Raw genomic sequence first — 18,211 nt, 5'->3', positions numbered from 1 at the left:
GTCCCTAGCAGCGTGGAAACGACCGCCATCTTTAAAAGGGATGACGACCATCTTGGACCATTTTTCACGGGTTGTTGACACGGGCAGATCGCACAGCCGGTTGTGAAAGTGTTTTCGCGATGTAAAATCGTATCGTAATTAAATCGGGAATAAGTAGTGGTTGTTTAGAAACTGGAATCGTAAGCGATACCGGTTCACGCGTTTTAGATTATCGCGTGAGGATCGTTAGACATGAAAGGGTAAAAAAAATTCGTTTGTAACGAGCGTCTGTCACGAATGTAAGGGAGCTTGACAGAGACGAATGTATAGTCTTATCGTATTTACTCGGAATTTTCTACAGAAATTATTTTGTTCGGTAATGTTCTTCCGTGCGATAAGGAATCGACTTATCGAAGTGAAGAAGATATAAGATCGTTGGGGATACGTCTTTACAAAGAAAAATGGTTTCGTGCACATGGTGACACTTCTGGTTAGTTTGCGCTTTCTATAAACAATTTCGTATATTTCGTTTGAATATAATTACGTTCAAACGTGTGTATTATGTGTTTACTGTAAATTGAGAATCGATCGTGAAATTACGTATAAGATAAAGGATCCTTTAGCGATTAATATTATTGCGAAATTTTCGCACAGCTCAAATTCACTGGCATGCGCCTTATAATGGCGAAATATAACGTACATGTACTTGTATTTTTATAAACACTATCAATTATCGATAAGAAATCATAAGCGTTTTCTAGTATCTGCGGTAACGTTTTCGATTTTACTATAACCGACGTTTATTGCTAATTCAATTACGTTTATTATTTGAATAACAATTGCAGTTTCGTCATCTATTAGTGTTAAAATAATTAATTAAATGTGCCGTAATAATGTATTTAAAAAAATGAAGTTCGTAAAAGTTTGCAGTTGTATTTTTCTTTAATGGAAAATATGTTGGATACTTTCGTGTGATAATATAAAGACCAAAGTGAAACTTCTTTTTGAATCTAAGTTTGCAATAAAAATTTCTTTGCATTTAAATTTCGTAAGCATAATTAATACACTTTGTAAACTTGTGTCCTAGTAATTCTGCATCTAAGTTTGCAATAAAAATCTCTCTGATCGATACAAATTTGAAACAAAACTATAATTTCTTTGCATTCAAAATTTGTAAGCATAATTAATTACACTTTGTAAACTTAAATATTCTTAAATCTAATACACCTAGAGACATTACTAATAGCAATGATAATTTAATCAATGAAATTGTTGCGTTATGAATGTGCCATGTTGTGGATACATTGTGTTGCGTGTAAAAGCCATGCACCTTGTGTTTGTGTCTGTTATCAAAATGAATGAAAAAAACAGCATGTGCATCACAGGATCATAGTGGATTTAATAACAAGTATGTATCATCTTATAATCGATGCAATGATTTATTTATTTTAAATTGACTTTAATTCAATTATAAAAGCATATCATCTTATTTTTCATACAATCATCAATGTATAACACGTTTATATTAAAGGAAAAATATCTTTATTAAAATCTAAATTTTACTATTTTTATTCAATAATTTATATTTTGTGAATGCAACTCTATATTGCATAATTATTCAATTGTTTTTATGTATAATTTTACATGCAAATTTCTTCCCCTTAAATATAACAAAACATAAAATAGTTGATGATACATTCAAAGTGCTATAAAAAATTGTGTAAATAAGTGAAACTTTGCTACATTAGCTTCATTATTTATTTTAAGCTACATTTAACTTTAAGCTATTATTACAAAGGCTTACACATTATATACAATGTATGTAATATAAGATTATAACATGTGCATGCTTCCACTTTTCATACTTCAACTACAGAGAAAGGATTCAAGTATTGATTGCAGGAGCATGGTGTGCTATGGCAATGGGAGGAGGGTGAAGCCCAGACAAGACCCCACCTCTGTATACTATGCCTTCCATTTAACTCTAACTTAAATCATTTCAGACAATCACAGACATATATACCTAATGTAATCTCACAATAAAATACCTCACTAATGTTGCCAAAGAACATGCTCAGCATTTCTAAGATACATTTTGAGTGTTGTCAAAGTAATAACCTATATAAATATTTAATGACATTAAACGTGTTATGTTTATAAAATTTAAATGCAAAATTATTTTAATAGATGTGTCTAGTGACATATTACACAGCTACATGATTTTATGTGGAATCAATAACATTTATTTTGCATCTTATTGTTGTGTTTTGTTTTCAGACTATCCAACAAAAAATGATGAACAAAAAGAATAGACGAATGACAATGGGCTGAAATATATCAGACTTTAAAACTCTTACAATTTTTATACACGAGAGATTCCAGGTATTAGTATTATCTAACATATTTTTTTGATGCTTTCTCTATAAAGTATGAATTGCAGAAGTAGTAAAATAAGTTAATCAGAGTACTGTGCAATCAGTTTTCAACATATCAAATAATTGACTTTTTATATTTGTTACTTTAGGTACAATTAATATGATAATTTATATTTATTTTGTCTATAGGGAAACAAGACATGGCTACAGTAGAAGAAAAGAAACGAGTTGGTGGCTCAAAAGTGTCAGCTATCGCGAACATTTTTCAATCGAAACCACAACTGGACAATTTAAACCATAGAACTAATAATATTTTGTCAGATGGTTTCAAGGAACCAGCTGTACCTTTAAAAGAGTCTCCCACGCAAGTCACGGTTGTTAGAACTGAAAGCCATGTGGCTCGTTTCAATAATGCACGAGCACTTTTTGAGAAACTTGGAGAAGAAAATAAACCAAATAAACCGTAAGTGCATACTTGTAAAGTAAACAGAAATACAAATAAAGTATTAGCATTAATAAAATTATAATAAAATATTCTATTTAGGGTCGATCGAATTGCAAAGCCAACCAATTTACATGGTTTGAGATCGCGTTCTAGTTCGGCAAATTCTGGATCGGGTTGTACGTCTCCGGCTAGATCACCGCGTCCGAGATCTCCTTCGCCTCCAGGAACTAGAGATCATTTGAGTAATTGGAGCGCAAGCGTACCAGCTTTAAATGCTGAGAGACATTTTGAAAATGGTCACAATCACGGTTTGGATAATTTGCCAGACAAACATAAATCGCGCGCAGCTTTTGGAAAGTTCGATAAAAATTATGGCAAAGAAAATCGTTTGGATGATCGCCCGGAGAAACCAGAAAAACCGGAAAGGAGATTAAATTCAAAAGAGTTGATTGAAAAGCAGAAAAATTGGACTAGCCATTTCTCAAAAACTAGACCGAGTAGATATAATTCAGACCCAAATAGATCCGTGGTTCAGAGTTCTTTGAATCAGAGCGCAAATAAAGTGAACATTGAAACTACTTCCGTAGGACACGCACAAAATGCAACAAGTATCGATAACGAAGCGAGAAGGCCAACAGATATTTCAAGTAATCCAGCAACAAGATCTGCGAGCTTTTGTTCAATTAGATCGTCTACTATATCACCACCTCCACCTCCACCGCCAACAAGAAATTCTTCTACTTCGAACGCGAAAAAAGAAAGACCGGCTAGCATTGCAGCCGTGTCTCCTGTAGATCTTCCTAGTAGTCCAGAATATGCTACTATAAATAAATATTTTGATACTTCGCCAAGTATACCAGAATATGCAGTTGTACAAAAAAATACGAATGTACAAAATAAAAATTTCCAAAGAAACCAAGAACAGCGGGAAGCTTCAAAGAATATTGTTGCTCCTACACCAGAGCGAACGCAAGATGTATTCGTGCCAGAGTATGCTGTTGTACAAAAGAACAGCTCAGGCAAAGTGCATTCACGTAATACGGACATATCAAAAAACACATCTGTTCAACATTCGAAAAGCTTCAATAACACGGAAAGTTGTTTGATCTCCAAAAATGCCCTTGCAAGCTCAAGTATTGATATTTATTCGCAAACGAAATCGCATGTTTCCTCTTATGAAAGAAATTCTGATATATCTAGTCCAACGCGGAGTATGTCGATCGAGAATATTTCTAGTATTGCGTACGAAAATAAGGTGAAGAGAGACGGTGATCTGCTCGATACTCCCGAGTATTTAAATTATCCCTCGAACGCTGTACGTTCACCCCCGAAAACTTCCGAATGGAGAAACGAATGGTTAGCCAAAAACGATGAAATTTTGAAGAAAGCAGCGAACCTGAAAAATTCTAAAGAAGTTTTAGATGTAGAAACTAAAAATGAAATCGTTAGACTCGATCCAAGACCAGACTGGGCCAGACCAAGCGTAAATACCGTAAGGAAAAAAGATAACACGATGGACGAAAGGAAAATAGAACCGTCAAGATCTCCGGATCCGGAATTGAGACCACCTTCTGGAGGTACGGATAGTGCTTCTTCTAGTATGAGCTCCCCTAGCTCCCCTTCTAAGGATAGTAAAGAAGAGAAGGCAGATAAGGAAATGTCTGAAAAATTTCAAACGGGTATAGTATTTGAAAATCATTCTCAGTTACATTGTTTAAACTGACATCTATACAAACGTATGTAATCACTAATACATCTTATACACGTTTGAATACGTTAAGTTACTACGAAACAGGAAACACGTACGCAAAATCATAAATTTAATTTAATTTTTAATTTTTTTCTTTATTAACAAATAATTCAGTAATAGTACGTATACATAAATGTTGTCATTTTATTATGGCATAGTGCCAAAATACTAAAGAGTAAAAGCACAGGAGGAAACTCTCTCCTCCTTCCCCTTTTTCTCCTCTTCTTAATCTTAGTTCCTCCTACCGGTTTCAACAGTATTATTTATAGAAATCTCTGTGTATTCTGTTCTGCCTCTGTCTGGTTGTACTTTACAGCATTTCTTCGGAAAAGTATTTTACAAATTTCAATTCTCTTTTTGTCAGTATTTAGAAAAAAAAGTAACATTTATTAAAAATTAATTATCATTATCGTTATTAAAATACTTGTTTTGTGGAAAGTGCATTAATAAAAAATAGACATAAATTATGTGTAAATCAATTTGATTTATTAAAAATAATTTTGCATTCGGTAAATGAAGCTTAAGTGTGTTTCTATGCGTGTTCTTCAATGTGTTTCTTAAACATTAAATTAAAAAAATATATTACAATATTAACGCTTCTTGGTAATTCGAGTTTAATTTAAAATGTTATTTTATTCAAATAATTTGGTAAATATCCAAGTTTCTTCTTGATAAAGTGTATACATTTTTCGTGTAAAATATGTATAACACGTTTTACATGTTATACCAAATAAATTTGTGTCACAGGTTATGCACATTGCTAGTGTTGTAAAATATTTCAAAATATTTACATTTAGATTCTTTTTGTAAAAAAGATAGTATTTTATCTCTTATTGTGTATTTTAATTCTTTGAATTATTCGTTATTCTGTACACAAAACATAAGAGTATCATGTGTCTACGACTACTTTGCATTGATTGTCGAGGTATTTTGTAATATCCTTTTTTCAAATTTGATACATTTATATTTTATTGCACGTATACTTTACGTTATCGCATAATTTGATATTGTAATATTTGATTTAAAGGACGTAACAGTTATGATTTGGAACCCGAAGAGCAAGAAAAGCCTGCAACATATGCAGAATCCATTCGCGAGAAGGATGTTTCGGAAAAAAATTCACGATTCAATGAACCAGATACCACCACAGTTATTCGACGTTCTCATGTACGTGTTGATCTTCAAGCTGCTGGTCTGGGACACCGGCCACCATCAGTTGTTAGTTCGGATCAAGAATATCCGCCGTTAGAGCATAAAGATATACCGATACCTTCGCCGTATGCAAGAAAAATGCAACAAAATCAAGAAGTTTCCACGCAAAACAACGAAGGTAAACCTCAAATGAAAACAAACGTAGAAGAAAATGTACTGATAAAAACTGATTCAACAATAAGTTGCCATAATAAGATATCTCATGACAGTAATCATGATCATGCAAGAGCGAATTCAGTGATCACAGAAGTAAATCAAAATGTAGTCTTAGATAATAATAAGTCGAAATCAAATATTACCAATGAAAGGCATACATTTTCCGAAACGGTATGCCAGAAAACAGTATCTAACGCCAAAAATGATCAAATCAAGATTTCCGTGCGGGAAAAGCTCGCAAAAAATAAAGAAGAGGTATCTGGGAAACGTTCAAGTTTCGCTGAAGTTGATAATAGAGTAGATCAAACAGACAAAGCCATTTTAAATACGAGTCAATGTTCAACTATTTCAAATACTCATAGTAGCGAGAATTTGATAAACAAACCTATTAATAACGAAGAATTAGATGAAGCGGTACGTCCAGTAAATGCATCTGAATTTCTGTTAAAAAGTGGTAGTCAGAAGGAATATATAACGCTAGCAGGAAATACGATACAACCACCCAATTCCCAAACGGTAAACAATATTATAAATAGGAGTATAGAAGAATCGGATCAACCTCAAACAACTTGGGAGCAGGAAAAGCAAAAAGCTGAATTGGCAAAATTACGATTACAAGAAAGTACCCCCGTCATGAATACCGTTCAAAAAGCTAACGTACCTCAAAACGTGTCACCTGCCGTTATAGCTCAACACATAGAAATGAAACAAGCGGTTGAACATGTCACATCCGAAAATAGTCTTCACGATGATAGCGATTCTAGCGACACTAAAACTATTACAAATTTGGAATATGGACCAGGAATGGATATGAAAAATGTTAACGAACACATTTCTAAGACTGCAATGGAAACTTCTAAAACTAACGTTAATCAAACAGTTCCTATAACACCAGATACTATGACAGCCGACGAGGCAGAAAACCTGCTCAGTTCTCGGTAAGTTCACAAACTAGAGTTCATATGTTGCAAAAATAATAATTAATACAGTTGGTATTAACATAAACAAGGGTCATACGATGCACTAAGATTTTTAAATAGATTTTTTCATACACCTCTATATTTTATAATTATGATAATTCTACTTGCGTAGCGAATCATTTCATGGCAACTTGCAAGCAGCTTAATAAATTTTATTTCCTTAGTTTAAATTCTAATATTTTCTTCTATTCGTGTTTATTTAAATGTGACTTCGAACAAACTTGTAATCTACTGGGACGAAATGCAGTATCCTAGAGAAAAAGATAAGGTGAGTTCATTGCCATTGTATAGTTAAATGTCTTCATTGATCATGATATTAAATTACGAAAGAACAACATGAATTATATGAATAATCGATTAGACAAGGATCAGTTTTGTTGTCGGATGAGGAAGCACAAGAAATAGCAAGGCTATTGTCGCCTACTGCAAATGCTGAGACTGTAAACGAAGAAAATGGTATTGATAAAAGTAAAGACATGGATAAAGAAAGGGAGAGAGAAGATCAAGATAATACACCAGATTGGCTGTCCGATGTTCTGTCTGCTCCTGATACCAGTCTTATTAATAGCACCACTAATGATTATAGGTGAATCTGTTTGGTCTTTTACGTTCTTTACGTTCTATAAAAATATTTTGCAGCTTGTGCTATCTATTTATTTCAATTAATTTAATTAATTGCACACGCGCGATCCGATTTAGCACAAAAGCGCGATAACGATCGTTTTATTTTCAAACAAACATTAAGTTTTTCCGATTTTTAGTTTGTCCCATAGATCACGTAGCGATTTAACGATAGACTCGTTAACGGAGAGTCGAGTGGGTTCTGTAACTGGCAGTGAAAGTGGTTTGCTTGGATCCGTTAGTAGTTTAAACTATACTCATGAAACTAACGACGATACAGAAACTGAACATCAAGATGAATATATCCCGCCAATGCCTGGCAAAGTTGTAAGATCGCAAACAAATAAAACCTATTTTAATGAAATTTACTTTAAAAATACGGCAGACATGATATAATTCGTACAGGTGCTCGTGGAGAATGGCGTACATTATTTCGAAGACGGTCATTTTTGGATGGAAGTCGCCGGAATACCAGAATCGGACGAGGAGAAGGACGATTATCCGACAAATTTACCCGAGAAAAAAATGACTAAAGTTTCATTTGACACAGGACCAATGAAAGTTTACTCAACGCATTCGGTGAACGAGTACGATCGTCGAAACGAAGACGTGGATCCTGTTGCCGCAAGTGCAGAATACGAACTCGAAAAACGAGTGGAAAAGATGGAGGTAGTTCTTTAACGTTATTACTGAACTGGTATTTCGTTATACGTATACATACAATAAATAACAACAATTTACCAGGTTTTCCCAGTGGAACTTATGAAAGGACCAGAAGGTCTCGGTTTGAGCATAATTGGAATGGGCGTTGGTGCAGATGCCGGACTTGAAAAATTGGGTATATTCGTCAAAACCATCACGGAAAAAGGCGCAGCTGCGCGAGAAGGCAGAATACAAGTGAATGATCAAATTGTTGAAGTGGATGGAAAATCTTTAGTTGGAGTTACACAAGCGTATGCAGCCAGCGTTCTTCGTAATACTTCGGGTCTTGTGCGTTTTGTGATTGGTAGAGAACGCGATCCGAACTCAGAGGTAGCCATGCTAATTCGCCAGAGTCTTCAAGCAGACAAAGAGAGAGAACAAGCTAATTCCGCAAGGTACGATTAATGACGAATTAACGAGTTTATATATGGTTTTGTAAAATCATTTTCCAATGATGGTTTATCCTTGCTCGCTAATGCCTATGACGACAATATATGGCCACCTCAATGACGGCACGTGGTCGCTTGGGGTACTGAGGAAAATGACTTTTTTATGATCATGTAGTGCTATCGAAGTCGTTTGAAATATTGTAACATAAACGTGTTTTTTTTTCTTTTTTTGTTGTTGTTATTTGTATAGAAAACTTAATTTTTCGGATGCCTCGCCTGATAGTCAACGAGGCGGTGAGGAAGGGTCCGTTGGAAGCATGAGTGCAATACCAGGTTCTCCAGCTATGTCGTCATGTTCTGAAGGGGAGCCTCCCCAAAGTCCTATAGAAAATTACTTGTCTGCTTCTAGTCGGAGTAGATCTCCTATTATCAGTTCATCGATGCCACCATCCGCCACCACGCAAAGCGATGTCGACAGTCTAAGACTACTTTTACAAGAGGTATCGTATTTCTGTCAATAAGAAATAAGATACTTAATATACGTGTTTAGTATAAGTAGTCTAGTGTATGCATAGTAATTAAAAATTTTAGTTGAAATATTTCGTTATACGTAAATTTATGTTTATTCTTACGAAGATAGATAATGAGAAACATGCACTGTGGTCTCGTTACTCATCATCGGATAATCTTTTCTGTTTAGTTTCTCTTCTGTTTCCATAGTCACATAGTAAAAAGATATGCCAAAAAATTAGCGACTTTATCTTAAACGAGAAATATGATTTTGTATTAGAGTATATTTTTCGTTATTTTATTACTGCACGAAGTACCTAGTGATATATTTATTTTTATTAGTTTTATGGAATATCACTGTGTAAAATGCAAATCTGTATAAAGCTATGCACTGTAAGGTGTTGTATATATGTGTATACACGCGCGCGCGCGCATATGTATATACATATATACATATGTTACTTAAATTGTACCGCTATTTTATGTACACATGAGCACACTTTCATAGGTTTATAGGCGTGAATATATTTTTGGTTTTGCTTATGCACTGTGTTCGTTGTTCGCTGCTTGCAGAGTCAGTATAAACTAGCATTAGCAGATGGAGAGGTGGAAAAGCTCAAAGCTAAGGTAATCACATGAGATTTTTCACGAAGCAACTTTTTATTACTATTTCCACTGCAAGACATTTTTTAATCTATAAAATAATCGATTCTTGTCTGCGCCATTTTTCTATGTATCACATGCTTTTAATTCATGAAATTTCGCACATCTCGATAAATATTCTCATCACTTTATTGCCCTTTTATAATTGCCCATGCCGTATGTCCAAGCATTTGTATATGTATTTTATCGTATTGACGTGTATCCTTTTATGAAACAATCGAATTTATTGTAAATGTTTATTTATAGCTTGTAGACTTGGAAACCAGTGGGGCGGGTAGTGAGGAATATGCAGCCAAATTACGCGAATCTGGTTTACGACTCCACGAATCCGAGAGAGCTTTAGGCACTGCTAGACAGGATTTAGCAATGGCACGAGAAATGCTTTCTCAAGCAACAGCACAGAATGCTGCTTTACAACAGAAATATGCACGAGCGAGAAGAGCAGCACGTGAGTTGCGCGCGGATATTGCGGCTCGTGATGAATTCTATCAACAGTTGTTGCAAGAGAAAGACACAGAATACAATGCTCTTGTTAAAAGTTTAAAGGATAGGGTAAGTTGCCGATTAAAAATATACGAGTCAAGAAACTTTACGAATAATGTAGTATATGGTAAATAATAACTTATGAATAATTTTAGGTAATCACGTTAGAAGTAGAATTAACGGAAACGCAGAGAAGGTTTGGATTACCCGTGAGATTGCCTTACGATGGTACAACAGCTAGGATAGTCACGCCACAGTTATCGCGTCGTCAGTTACCTCCACCCCCTTCGTCAACTAGCTGTCAGCTTTCAGACACAGAGACATCGGATCTTAGTAGCCCCGATGACGGGGATAAAACTGCAACAGTGGAGAGAAAATTACCGCTTCCCTTGCCAGTCAAGGAGGAATTAGACCGAGCAGTACCTGCTCATCGACTCCTCGACAATTCTGCTGGGAAAAGTAAAGCTGAACTTGCTAGCAGAGGAGGACTCGCGAATCGACAACTTCCTAAACGATCCGGTGGCCTTAGTAATAGCAGTTCCGTAAGTATACAGTAAATTTGAAAAAAATGTAAATAATTTCTGAATAATATTAATCTTTAGGACTATGGTTTGGACGAATCCGGTGACAATACTGACGAAGATTCGTCTTCGAAACTTCTTTCTCAAGATACAAGTAGCAGGTCTCCGAACGATTTGACATCGAAACAATCGAACTTGAGTTCCTATTCCAGTAGTTCTTCGATTAGTTCACTGAAAAGTAAACATATGGAACCTACGCATCCAACGGCGATCCGACAACACAGTACTATTAGCTCTCAAGTTAGAGCTATGACAGAACAAAGTTGGCCACAGTCACAAAAAAGTACTATCTCTTTTTTTAAACGATTTTTAGAAAATATTAAGTATGAAATGATTATTAATTTTTCTCAGGTTTAACCGGACCACCGGCATCATTAGCAGAACAATTAAAACAAGTTTTGGCGGAAAGAGAAAGACGGCTTGGTGGAAATGATATGTCTTCATCGAGAGAGAGTTCCGGAGACTTTAGCGACTTAAATAATCCACATAACGATCCAGCTTTGGTTACCCATCATTTAGTTGAAGAAATACGACAAGCTGTAAACGAGGCCAATCAGAGAGGTAACGTAGCCGACGATAACAGTTAATGAGTCCATGTTAAACTTAATAACATATTTTATAATGCATTGTCTCTTTACAGTAAAAAAAGTCACTATTCCTTCGTCAAATATAATTGGTAACAGCGCGACACCCTGGCACCATCCAGGTAGTTCACCTTCCAGTCTATCTTCCGGTGGATCCGTCAGCCCACCTGCTGTTGATCCTAGCCCATCCAAAACAGGTAACGTAAACGATCGAAATATGATTCGAACAGTAAATAATTCATGGTCCCTATTATCATTTTGTTACGCCTTTTTTTTTTTTTTTTTTTAAACATAATTATAACCTTTCCATATATAAATAAAATTGCAAATCTAGATACGAGTGAAGTTTGGTTGCCTCCTCATCCAAGCGACTTTGGTTTAGGTGAGAAGAAGTCTCATTTTTGGCAGAATGCCCCAGTCACAGATTGGTCGAAGGAACAAGTGAGTCTTGTTTATAAAATATTTGTTGAAAACTTTATGTGCTATAATTACATTCATAAATTAAAAAATGGTATTAGGTGTGTCAGTGGTTATCGGGAATCGGTTTGGAGCGTTATTCGCCGCGCTTTTTGGAAACTGGAATTAACGGCGGTAACCTTTTACGGCTCGAGTCCCGGGACCTCAAAGCTTTTGGTATTTACGGAGAAGAGAAATCCCATTTGAAACGGAAATTAAAGGAACTTAGAGCACAAGCGGACCGGGAACGCAAGGAAAGAAAAGAAATTGAACGAATGCGGCGAAAAGCAGAGAAGGCTGCAAGGAAAAAATAGTTTGTGTATACAATTATGTATTTGTGTCCTTCGTGAAATGCAATAATATTGCACAAAAAGTCGGTGACATATGGAAATCTTGTGTATGATATTCCAGTGATGTCTGTAATGTATTTTTCAATTCTTCCGTCTGTATTTAATTCGCTAGTGCGTATAAGCAGTCACAGTTAAGTAAATGTTCTCGTTCGGATTTCTCTATCCGAAATCTTAAACATTAATTATTTATACTGAGTTATCAAATTTTTATCTTTACATTTTTGCATTTATTTATGATCCTTGTATTCGTGTTGCTTCGTTATTCTTGTAGTATTTGTATTAATTATTAATATTTATGAAGCGACAATGAATACAGTTCAAGGAAAGGGCATGTATGTGAAAACATGACCCCGTTATGCCAGACGTATGCAAGTGATATGTATTGTATAATATTCAAGCCATTTAGATAAATTGTAATAAAACTTTGATTATATAGTTTTTTTTTTTTTTTTTAAATACTTGTAAGTATATACTTTATAATGGTATCTGTTTTATGTTACTAGAATATGTTGTTTCTTGTATTTATTTTTATTATCGATTTGATTCGTGTAATAACAATTTCATGTCGTAACAGATAATACAAATGCTAGAGAAATAGGATATTAGTGTAACTATTACTGGAAGAAAGTGACTGTCCTTTAGTATGTACATCATTGAACTGTCAACGAATTTGTAATTATCAATACGGTGTGTGTTATAAATTTCATTGTAGATCGATCAAACTATAAAATAACTATATTCATCTGTATTTATTCCATTTAAATTTGCTCAGACTAAATTTCACGACACTAACAAGTTATCGCATTTCTTTTATCTATATAAAATGAAGTATTGTCATCATACATCAACATCATATTATACCACCGTTTTCTATGTATTAAAATTTTTTTTCTTTTAAATCATGCGAAATTTGTATTATGCGTATCAAATGATAGAAATCTGCACAACGTCGATTTTATTGCGACTATAATTTTTAAGTTATGTGATGAATTTTCTTCGGCGTTTTGTATACTTTAGACATTCCATGCGATTTTATAATTTTATCTTTATTAACACAAGTAGAACAAACACTGCGGAAGCTTTTATGCTTCGAGCAATGTCCCTATGCATCCGTATCACATACAATGTATGTGAATACAAGATTAGTAACCAAACGAGAACGCGTACTGAATGTTCATTCAAGTAATTACGGGACCCGCTTGGGTATAACGTAGACGAACGTACCTTATCGTACGTATACTTATTTATAATAATGTTAATGGTTTTGTATAATGTTAAATACTTTGTTTTTCTCTTTATATCGTTCTTTTCAAGAAGAACGTTTCTTTCACACGGAGCAATTAAACGTGCAAAGTATTTGACATTGATACATATTGTACATATTACACAATGAACGATCACTAATATTGTAATCTACAAGAACATGAGTATGACGTGAGGCGTGTAAGAGGCATAACTATAGTGTCATAATATCTTTATAGAGAATAGTTTTTCATTTTCTAACTTAAGCGTTTATCAAAGGTCCTCCATTTTTTAACAGTACTATGTATCACGATATCTTAAAAGCAATTAATACTTGTTATTTCTGTTGTTATATACAACGAAATGTGGGAACTGAACTCGAAAGATACAACAAATCGTTGAAAAAAAAAAAGAAACTCTTGCGTCTCAGGGTAAATCTTAATATGTTTCGAAACTTGTATGTTCGACGAACAAAAAAAAAAAAAAATTCTCAAGGATCAGAACGTCCTGCAATTCGTTTTAAAGTAATATTGCAAACTTGAAGGAGCAGACGTTTGATAAAAACTGACTGATTTACGATAAGTTTTTGTAGTTGATTTTCAACGAATGGCTTAGGTATGCGACTTAACGAAGCAAACACTTGTCCAAAAGTAATAGTCTAGCCCAAGAACCAAAACTTTTACATCTCTATGGAACTACATGGTATCTGAATGTTTTTCATACGTTTTTTCGATAATTTTAAATTATTGCACACGAGAGAGAAAAATTATGGTTCCATGGATAAGAACGAAATATCACAGTTGCGTGAACGGCAGCTTTTTAATAATTACTATGAAAAGTATTGTCAACAAATACTCTTAAACGTTTTAATTAAAAGTAATTCATACAATACACTCGTAGTTTGTTTTTTTACCTAATAAATTATACACCGAGGAAAATTTCAATTGTATTGTACATGTATATGTATCTAAACCATAGACTTTAAATACAATAATAGAAACCTTATGTATCGTTACGATTTTTTCACCAAACTTGTAAAATGATACTCAGATTTAATAAGCGAAATATATTGAATTTATTTAAAAGAAAAATATCGATCAAAAAACGCGCCTATACCAACGCGTACTGTTTCGTTGTCGTACGATACCGACGCATACTACGAACTGTTTGATCGATATTTTCTTATCCTATACTCTTGGTCGTGTAAAAGAAAACATCGCATTGCCATTATTTAAATCCTTACGATTATTGTTCTTTGTAAAGTGTGGCTCGTTATCGTCGCAAAACATGCCAGCTATAGTTATCAAAGATTATACTTGGCGACAAACGTCGGAATTCGTGATGTTAAACGTACCTTTGAGAGGTCATCCTGCGAAGGTAGACTTATTCGTAATCGACAATTACGTGAAGGTAACGATATTTCTCAGTGTCTATTCATTACAAATTACACTATTTAAACGCAACTTCCGATGCAATAACAGATCAGCTTTCCACCCTTCATATTGGAATTGTTTCTTTGGGCCGACATCGCCGAAAAAGAAAGCGAATGTACTGTTACCGACACGGAGGCGATACTTTTATTGCGGAAAATACAGATCGGCCAAGAGTGGCCCTCTCTCGATATACAAAATATCGACAACGAGACACGCCGGAAATATCGAAATCGAGCTTTGGAACGTTTTCAGGCGGACGTTGAAGAACGCGAAAGAATTAAAAGTGGTAGGTACAGTATTACGTTGTGATACAGGATATTCGAACTGATTCGTACTCGTAAACCATAACCTTCAGAAAAACGTCAGTGCTTGCAAAAAGAAGCGGTGAAGGAACAAATTAGCATTAATACAGCAACGCTGAATAAGATAGAAGCCATTCGCGATGCTCACCGGAAGGAAGCCATGGAGGATTTCGAGAATTGGAGATCGAAAGCTGAACTACCGTTTCTTCCTGACGCTGACGGACAGATACAGGAAAATAGGAAAGCTTACAAGTAATCGATTTACTAAAACGATTTTTAATTCGAATATTCGCTTTATCTGCAATTTTTCTTACAAGACCACCGTTGAAATGGTTCAAAGACGACAATAACACGTTAAAATCTCGACCAATGGCCGACGATGAAATATTTAATAACGATACGATTGACGAGGGACTCCGATCTGTTGAATTGAAGGAACTCGAAGAACCACCCACCTCGGGTGAAAACGTAAATGTGGCGAACGATGGAAATCCAGAAATTAACGAGAAAACCGAAGAGATCGAGACGGAAAGGAATTTCTTCGATGGTACAGACGATTCCAGCTCGGAAGATTCCGAATCGCCGCGCGAATTTGAATCGCCTAGTTTCGCCAAGGAAATGGAAGGGAAAAGGTTGCGTAAGCTCTACGCGAAAAAGAGAAATACGAGACCAGGAGCGGAATTCGTGAAAGCTGTGATAAATGGGGAACTTGTGAGAAGAAAGAGTATATTCGAAGAGCCCTCAAGATCGGTTCCGTTGCCGAGAAGGAACAGTACCATCAACGTAACGTTCACGGATAGGAAGTTTCCCACTCCTGCCAGAGAAAGTTCTCACCTCGAGGAACAAGAGGTATTTTTATTTTTATTATTTAAATAGCTCGATGATAATCGTTAACATAATAATTTCATTGCAGTGGCTGGAAAAACAGGCAGAAGCGAGACGCAAAGTTGGCTTCGATACGGATGATCTGCGATTGGAGGAACGCGATCCGCAATGGTTGAACGATAAAGGAGAGTACGTTTGTTTTCCAAAATCAACATTCGAATGTTTCTCTAATATTATCGTAATATCATGATTTAATATCGCGATAATAATAATATAAATGTACATTTTATTCACTAACGGATCGTTTATGTTTATGTTCCAGTGAATTTCTCAAAGTTGGAAACTACTTGGCAGCTATCAGCGCTTATACGTGCGGAATTAAGATCAGCGATAAAATGGTATCGCTTTACGCGAACCGATCAGCAGCGCAGTATGCGTTAGGGAATTACCGTAGATGCATAGAAGACTGTTCCAAAGTAAACAATACAAATTTATTCTGATTATTTAATTTGTTAAGTTATGTTAATTTCGTACTGCATATAAAATAAATCACATTTGTCGATTTACACGTTAAGGTAGAATAATAGAAGATAATTTAACAGTTTTCTTCCATCGTTTATGGAATTGTAATAAGTTTCTCGAACGAATGGTTTATAGTTATACTTTACTCTCGTAGGCGTTGGAACTAATGGTGCCGAAATGCGAAGGCAATCGAGAGTCAAGAGCCAGGTGTCACGCTCGACGGGGCGCAGCACTCTGTAAATTGTCCTCGCCTCAGCACGGAATTCCTGAACTAGAAGCTGCTCTGAAATTGATGCCGGACGATAAAAGCATCCAATGCGATTTGCTAGCTGCGAAACAACACTTCGACGTGAAAGATTGAAAGGTAATTAAACGAGCACTGCCCTCATTGTTAGCTGAATAATAAAACACACCATTTAACCGAGACACGCGTAAGGAAGATTGAATACCAACGACGTAGCGTCATCTACAAGTATCTATATTTTATTAATTCCATGTTATAAATAACAAAGATACACTTTACGCTACTTTATGAAAATATCACAGTCAAAAATCCTGAAGGATGATTAAATCAAGGAACTCGTCTTACAGTTAAACTTAATCTACTAACTACACCGTTATTTACTCGCGCAATTATAAATATCATTTTGGTTACTACAAGAAGACAAAGTACCAAGAAACTATTTAACAATATTCTTAAAGCAACAGATGTAAGTCCTCGACAGAGAGAAGTTTTCTCTAGAAAGAAGAATCAGTCGAACTCGATCAATTTCTTATCGACGCATCCGCACTTGGTGTGCTCCAAAACGTGTATCACTTCGTGATGTCTATCGCGTTGCCGGTCGATCATGTGCTTCACCATAAAGACAAGGCTGACGTTTCTAGTCTCGACAGGTGCGCAAATCTGTTTGGGGTCCGGGCAACATCCAGCTCCGTCGCAACGCGTCAAAACGGTGGAGGCAGGATAGAAAACCTCATCGGGGCTAGGGCCAACGGTTAAAAGCTTTTCCACCGGCACGGCCCTTGGCTGCGGCGAGGAGCATCGAAATTCGTGCACCAGTTGCACGTGATTCAAAAATCCCCGGTCCCTGGAAACGAAAACGACCGTTTAATGCGTCTGTCAGAATCACGTGACCGATATTATACAATTCAATTTGCATGCACAGTGCAACTTACCTGTGATGACGGCCAATCGTGGCAAAGGCGAGATGAATGAAAAACAACATTAACACGAAGTTTCTCATTTTTAGCTGTTATTGTTTTTTACGGGTCAGTCCTGTTTTGCTCGTGAATGGAACGCAGTACCGAGGGACCTACTTCCGTCGACGGTTCGGTTCGCTCTGATAGATCGGCGAGGATCGTTCTGGGGCCAGGGCAGAAGACTGCACCTCTCTTCTGCGATCTGAATTCTTTCTCCCTCTATATATATGTAACTTTCATCCTCGGCCCAGTGTGTCCACCGTCCCCTCCATCTCTGATTTCACTTCGTCTATCCTTTTCCGATCCGTTGCTCTCTGTATAGTTTTGTCTCGTCCGACAGTGGTTCGCACTGTCTCCCTCTTGCTTCTCGGTAAGCTCGAAGGAGGGGTCGAAGCAAAGCGTTCCGAGAACATCGCGCAGATAACTATAATTACAACTAGTGGGTCCTGCC

At 35.8% G+C, this 18,211-nt stretch overlaps 3 protein-coding genes across 12 annotated transcripts; 2 read left to right on the top strand and 1 right to left on the bottom strand.

Moving 5' to 3' along the window:
- Positions 1-32: 32 nt before the first annotated feature.
- LOC128876192 (uncharacterized) lies at positions 33-13,344 on the top strand. Of its 10 annotated transcripts, none has more exons than XM_054122351.1 (19): positions 33-469; positions 2,257-2,361; positions 2,544-2,817; positions 2,899-4,376; positions 5,577-6,855; positions 7,145-7,165; positions 7,259-7,483; positions 7,659-7,845; positions 7,924-8,187; positions 8,263-8,615; positions 8,860-9,109; positions 9,693-9,746; positions 10,029-10,334; positions 10,421-10,807; positions 10,868-11,129; positions 11,198-11,407; positions 11,487-11,627; positions 11,765-11,871; positions 11,949-13,344. In XM_054122351.1, the coding sequence occupies exons 3-19, from the start codon at positions 2,555-2,557 to the stop codon at positions 12,198-12,200; spliced, it is 6,039 nt and encodes a 2,012-aa protein (XP_053978326.1). In that variant the 5' UTR covers positions 33-469; positions 2,257-2,361; positions 2,544-2,554; the 3' UTR covers positions 12,201-13,344. The 10 variants fall into 10 exon arrangements, with proteins under 10 accessions (XP_053978326.1, XP_053978327.1, XP_053978323.1 ...); XM_054122352.1 differs by having other exon boundaries at positions 2,899-4,478; positions 9,019-9,109; XM_054122348.1 differs by having other exon boundaries at positions 2,899-4,478; positions 8,893-9,109.
- A 1,421-nt stretch (positions 13,345-14,765) lies between these two features.
- LOC128877177 (dynein axonemal assembly factor 4-like) lies at positions 14,766-16,921 on the top strand. Its single transcript, XM_054124265.1, has 7 exons — positions 14,766-14,888; positions 14,960-15,197; positions 15,267-15,465; positions 15,531-16,062; positions 16,127-16,227; positions 16,361-16,514; positions 16,715-16,921. Exons 1-7 carry the CDS (start codon positions 14,766-14,768, stop codon positions 16,919-16,921), a joined length of 1,554 nt encoding a protein of 517 aa, XP_053980240.1.
- An 86-nt stretch (positions 16,922-17,007) lies between these two features.
- Positions 17,008-18,076, bottom strand: LOC128877513 (uncharacterized). The gene is made up of 2 exons (XM_054124878.1): positions 17,737-18,076; positions 17,008-17,648 (listed from the first exon to the last, which is right to left on the bottom strand). Exons 1-2 carry the CDS (start codon positions 17,802-17,804, stop codon positions 17,312-17,314), a joined length of 405 nt encoding a protein of 134 aa, XP_053980853.1. The 5' UTR covers positions 17,805-18,076; the 3' UTR covers positions 17,008-17,311.
- Positions 18,077-18,211: the final 135 nt, after the last annotated feature.

This window comes from Hylaeus volcanicus, chromosome 5, assembly GCF_026283585.1.
Source record: "Hylaeus volcanicus isolate JK05 chromosome 5, UHH_iyHylVolc1.0_haploid, whole genome shotgun sequence".
Lineage (NCBI taxonomy): Eukaryota > Metazoa > Arthropoda > Insecta > Hymenoptera > Colletidae > Hylaeus > Hylaeus volcanicus.
The sequence above is the reverse complement of the archived record's forward strand: the minus strand, read 5'-3'. Positions and strand labels throughout refer to the sequence as shown.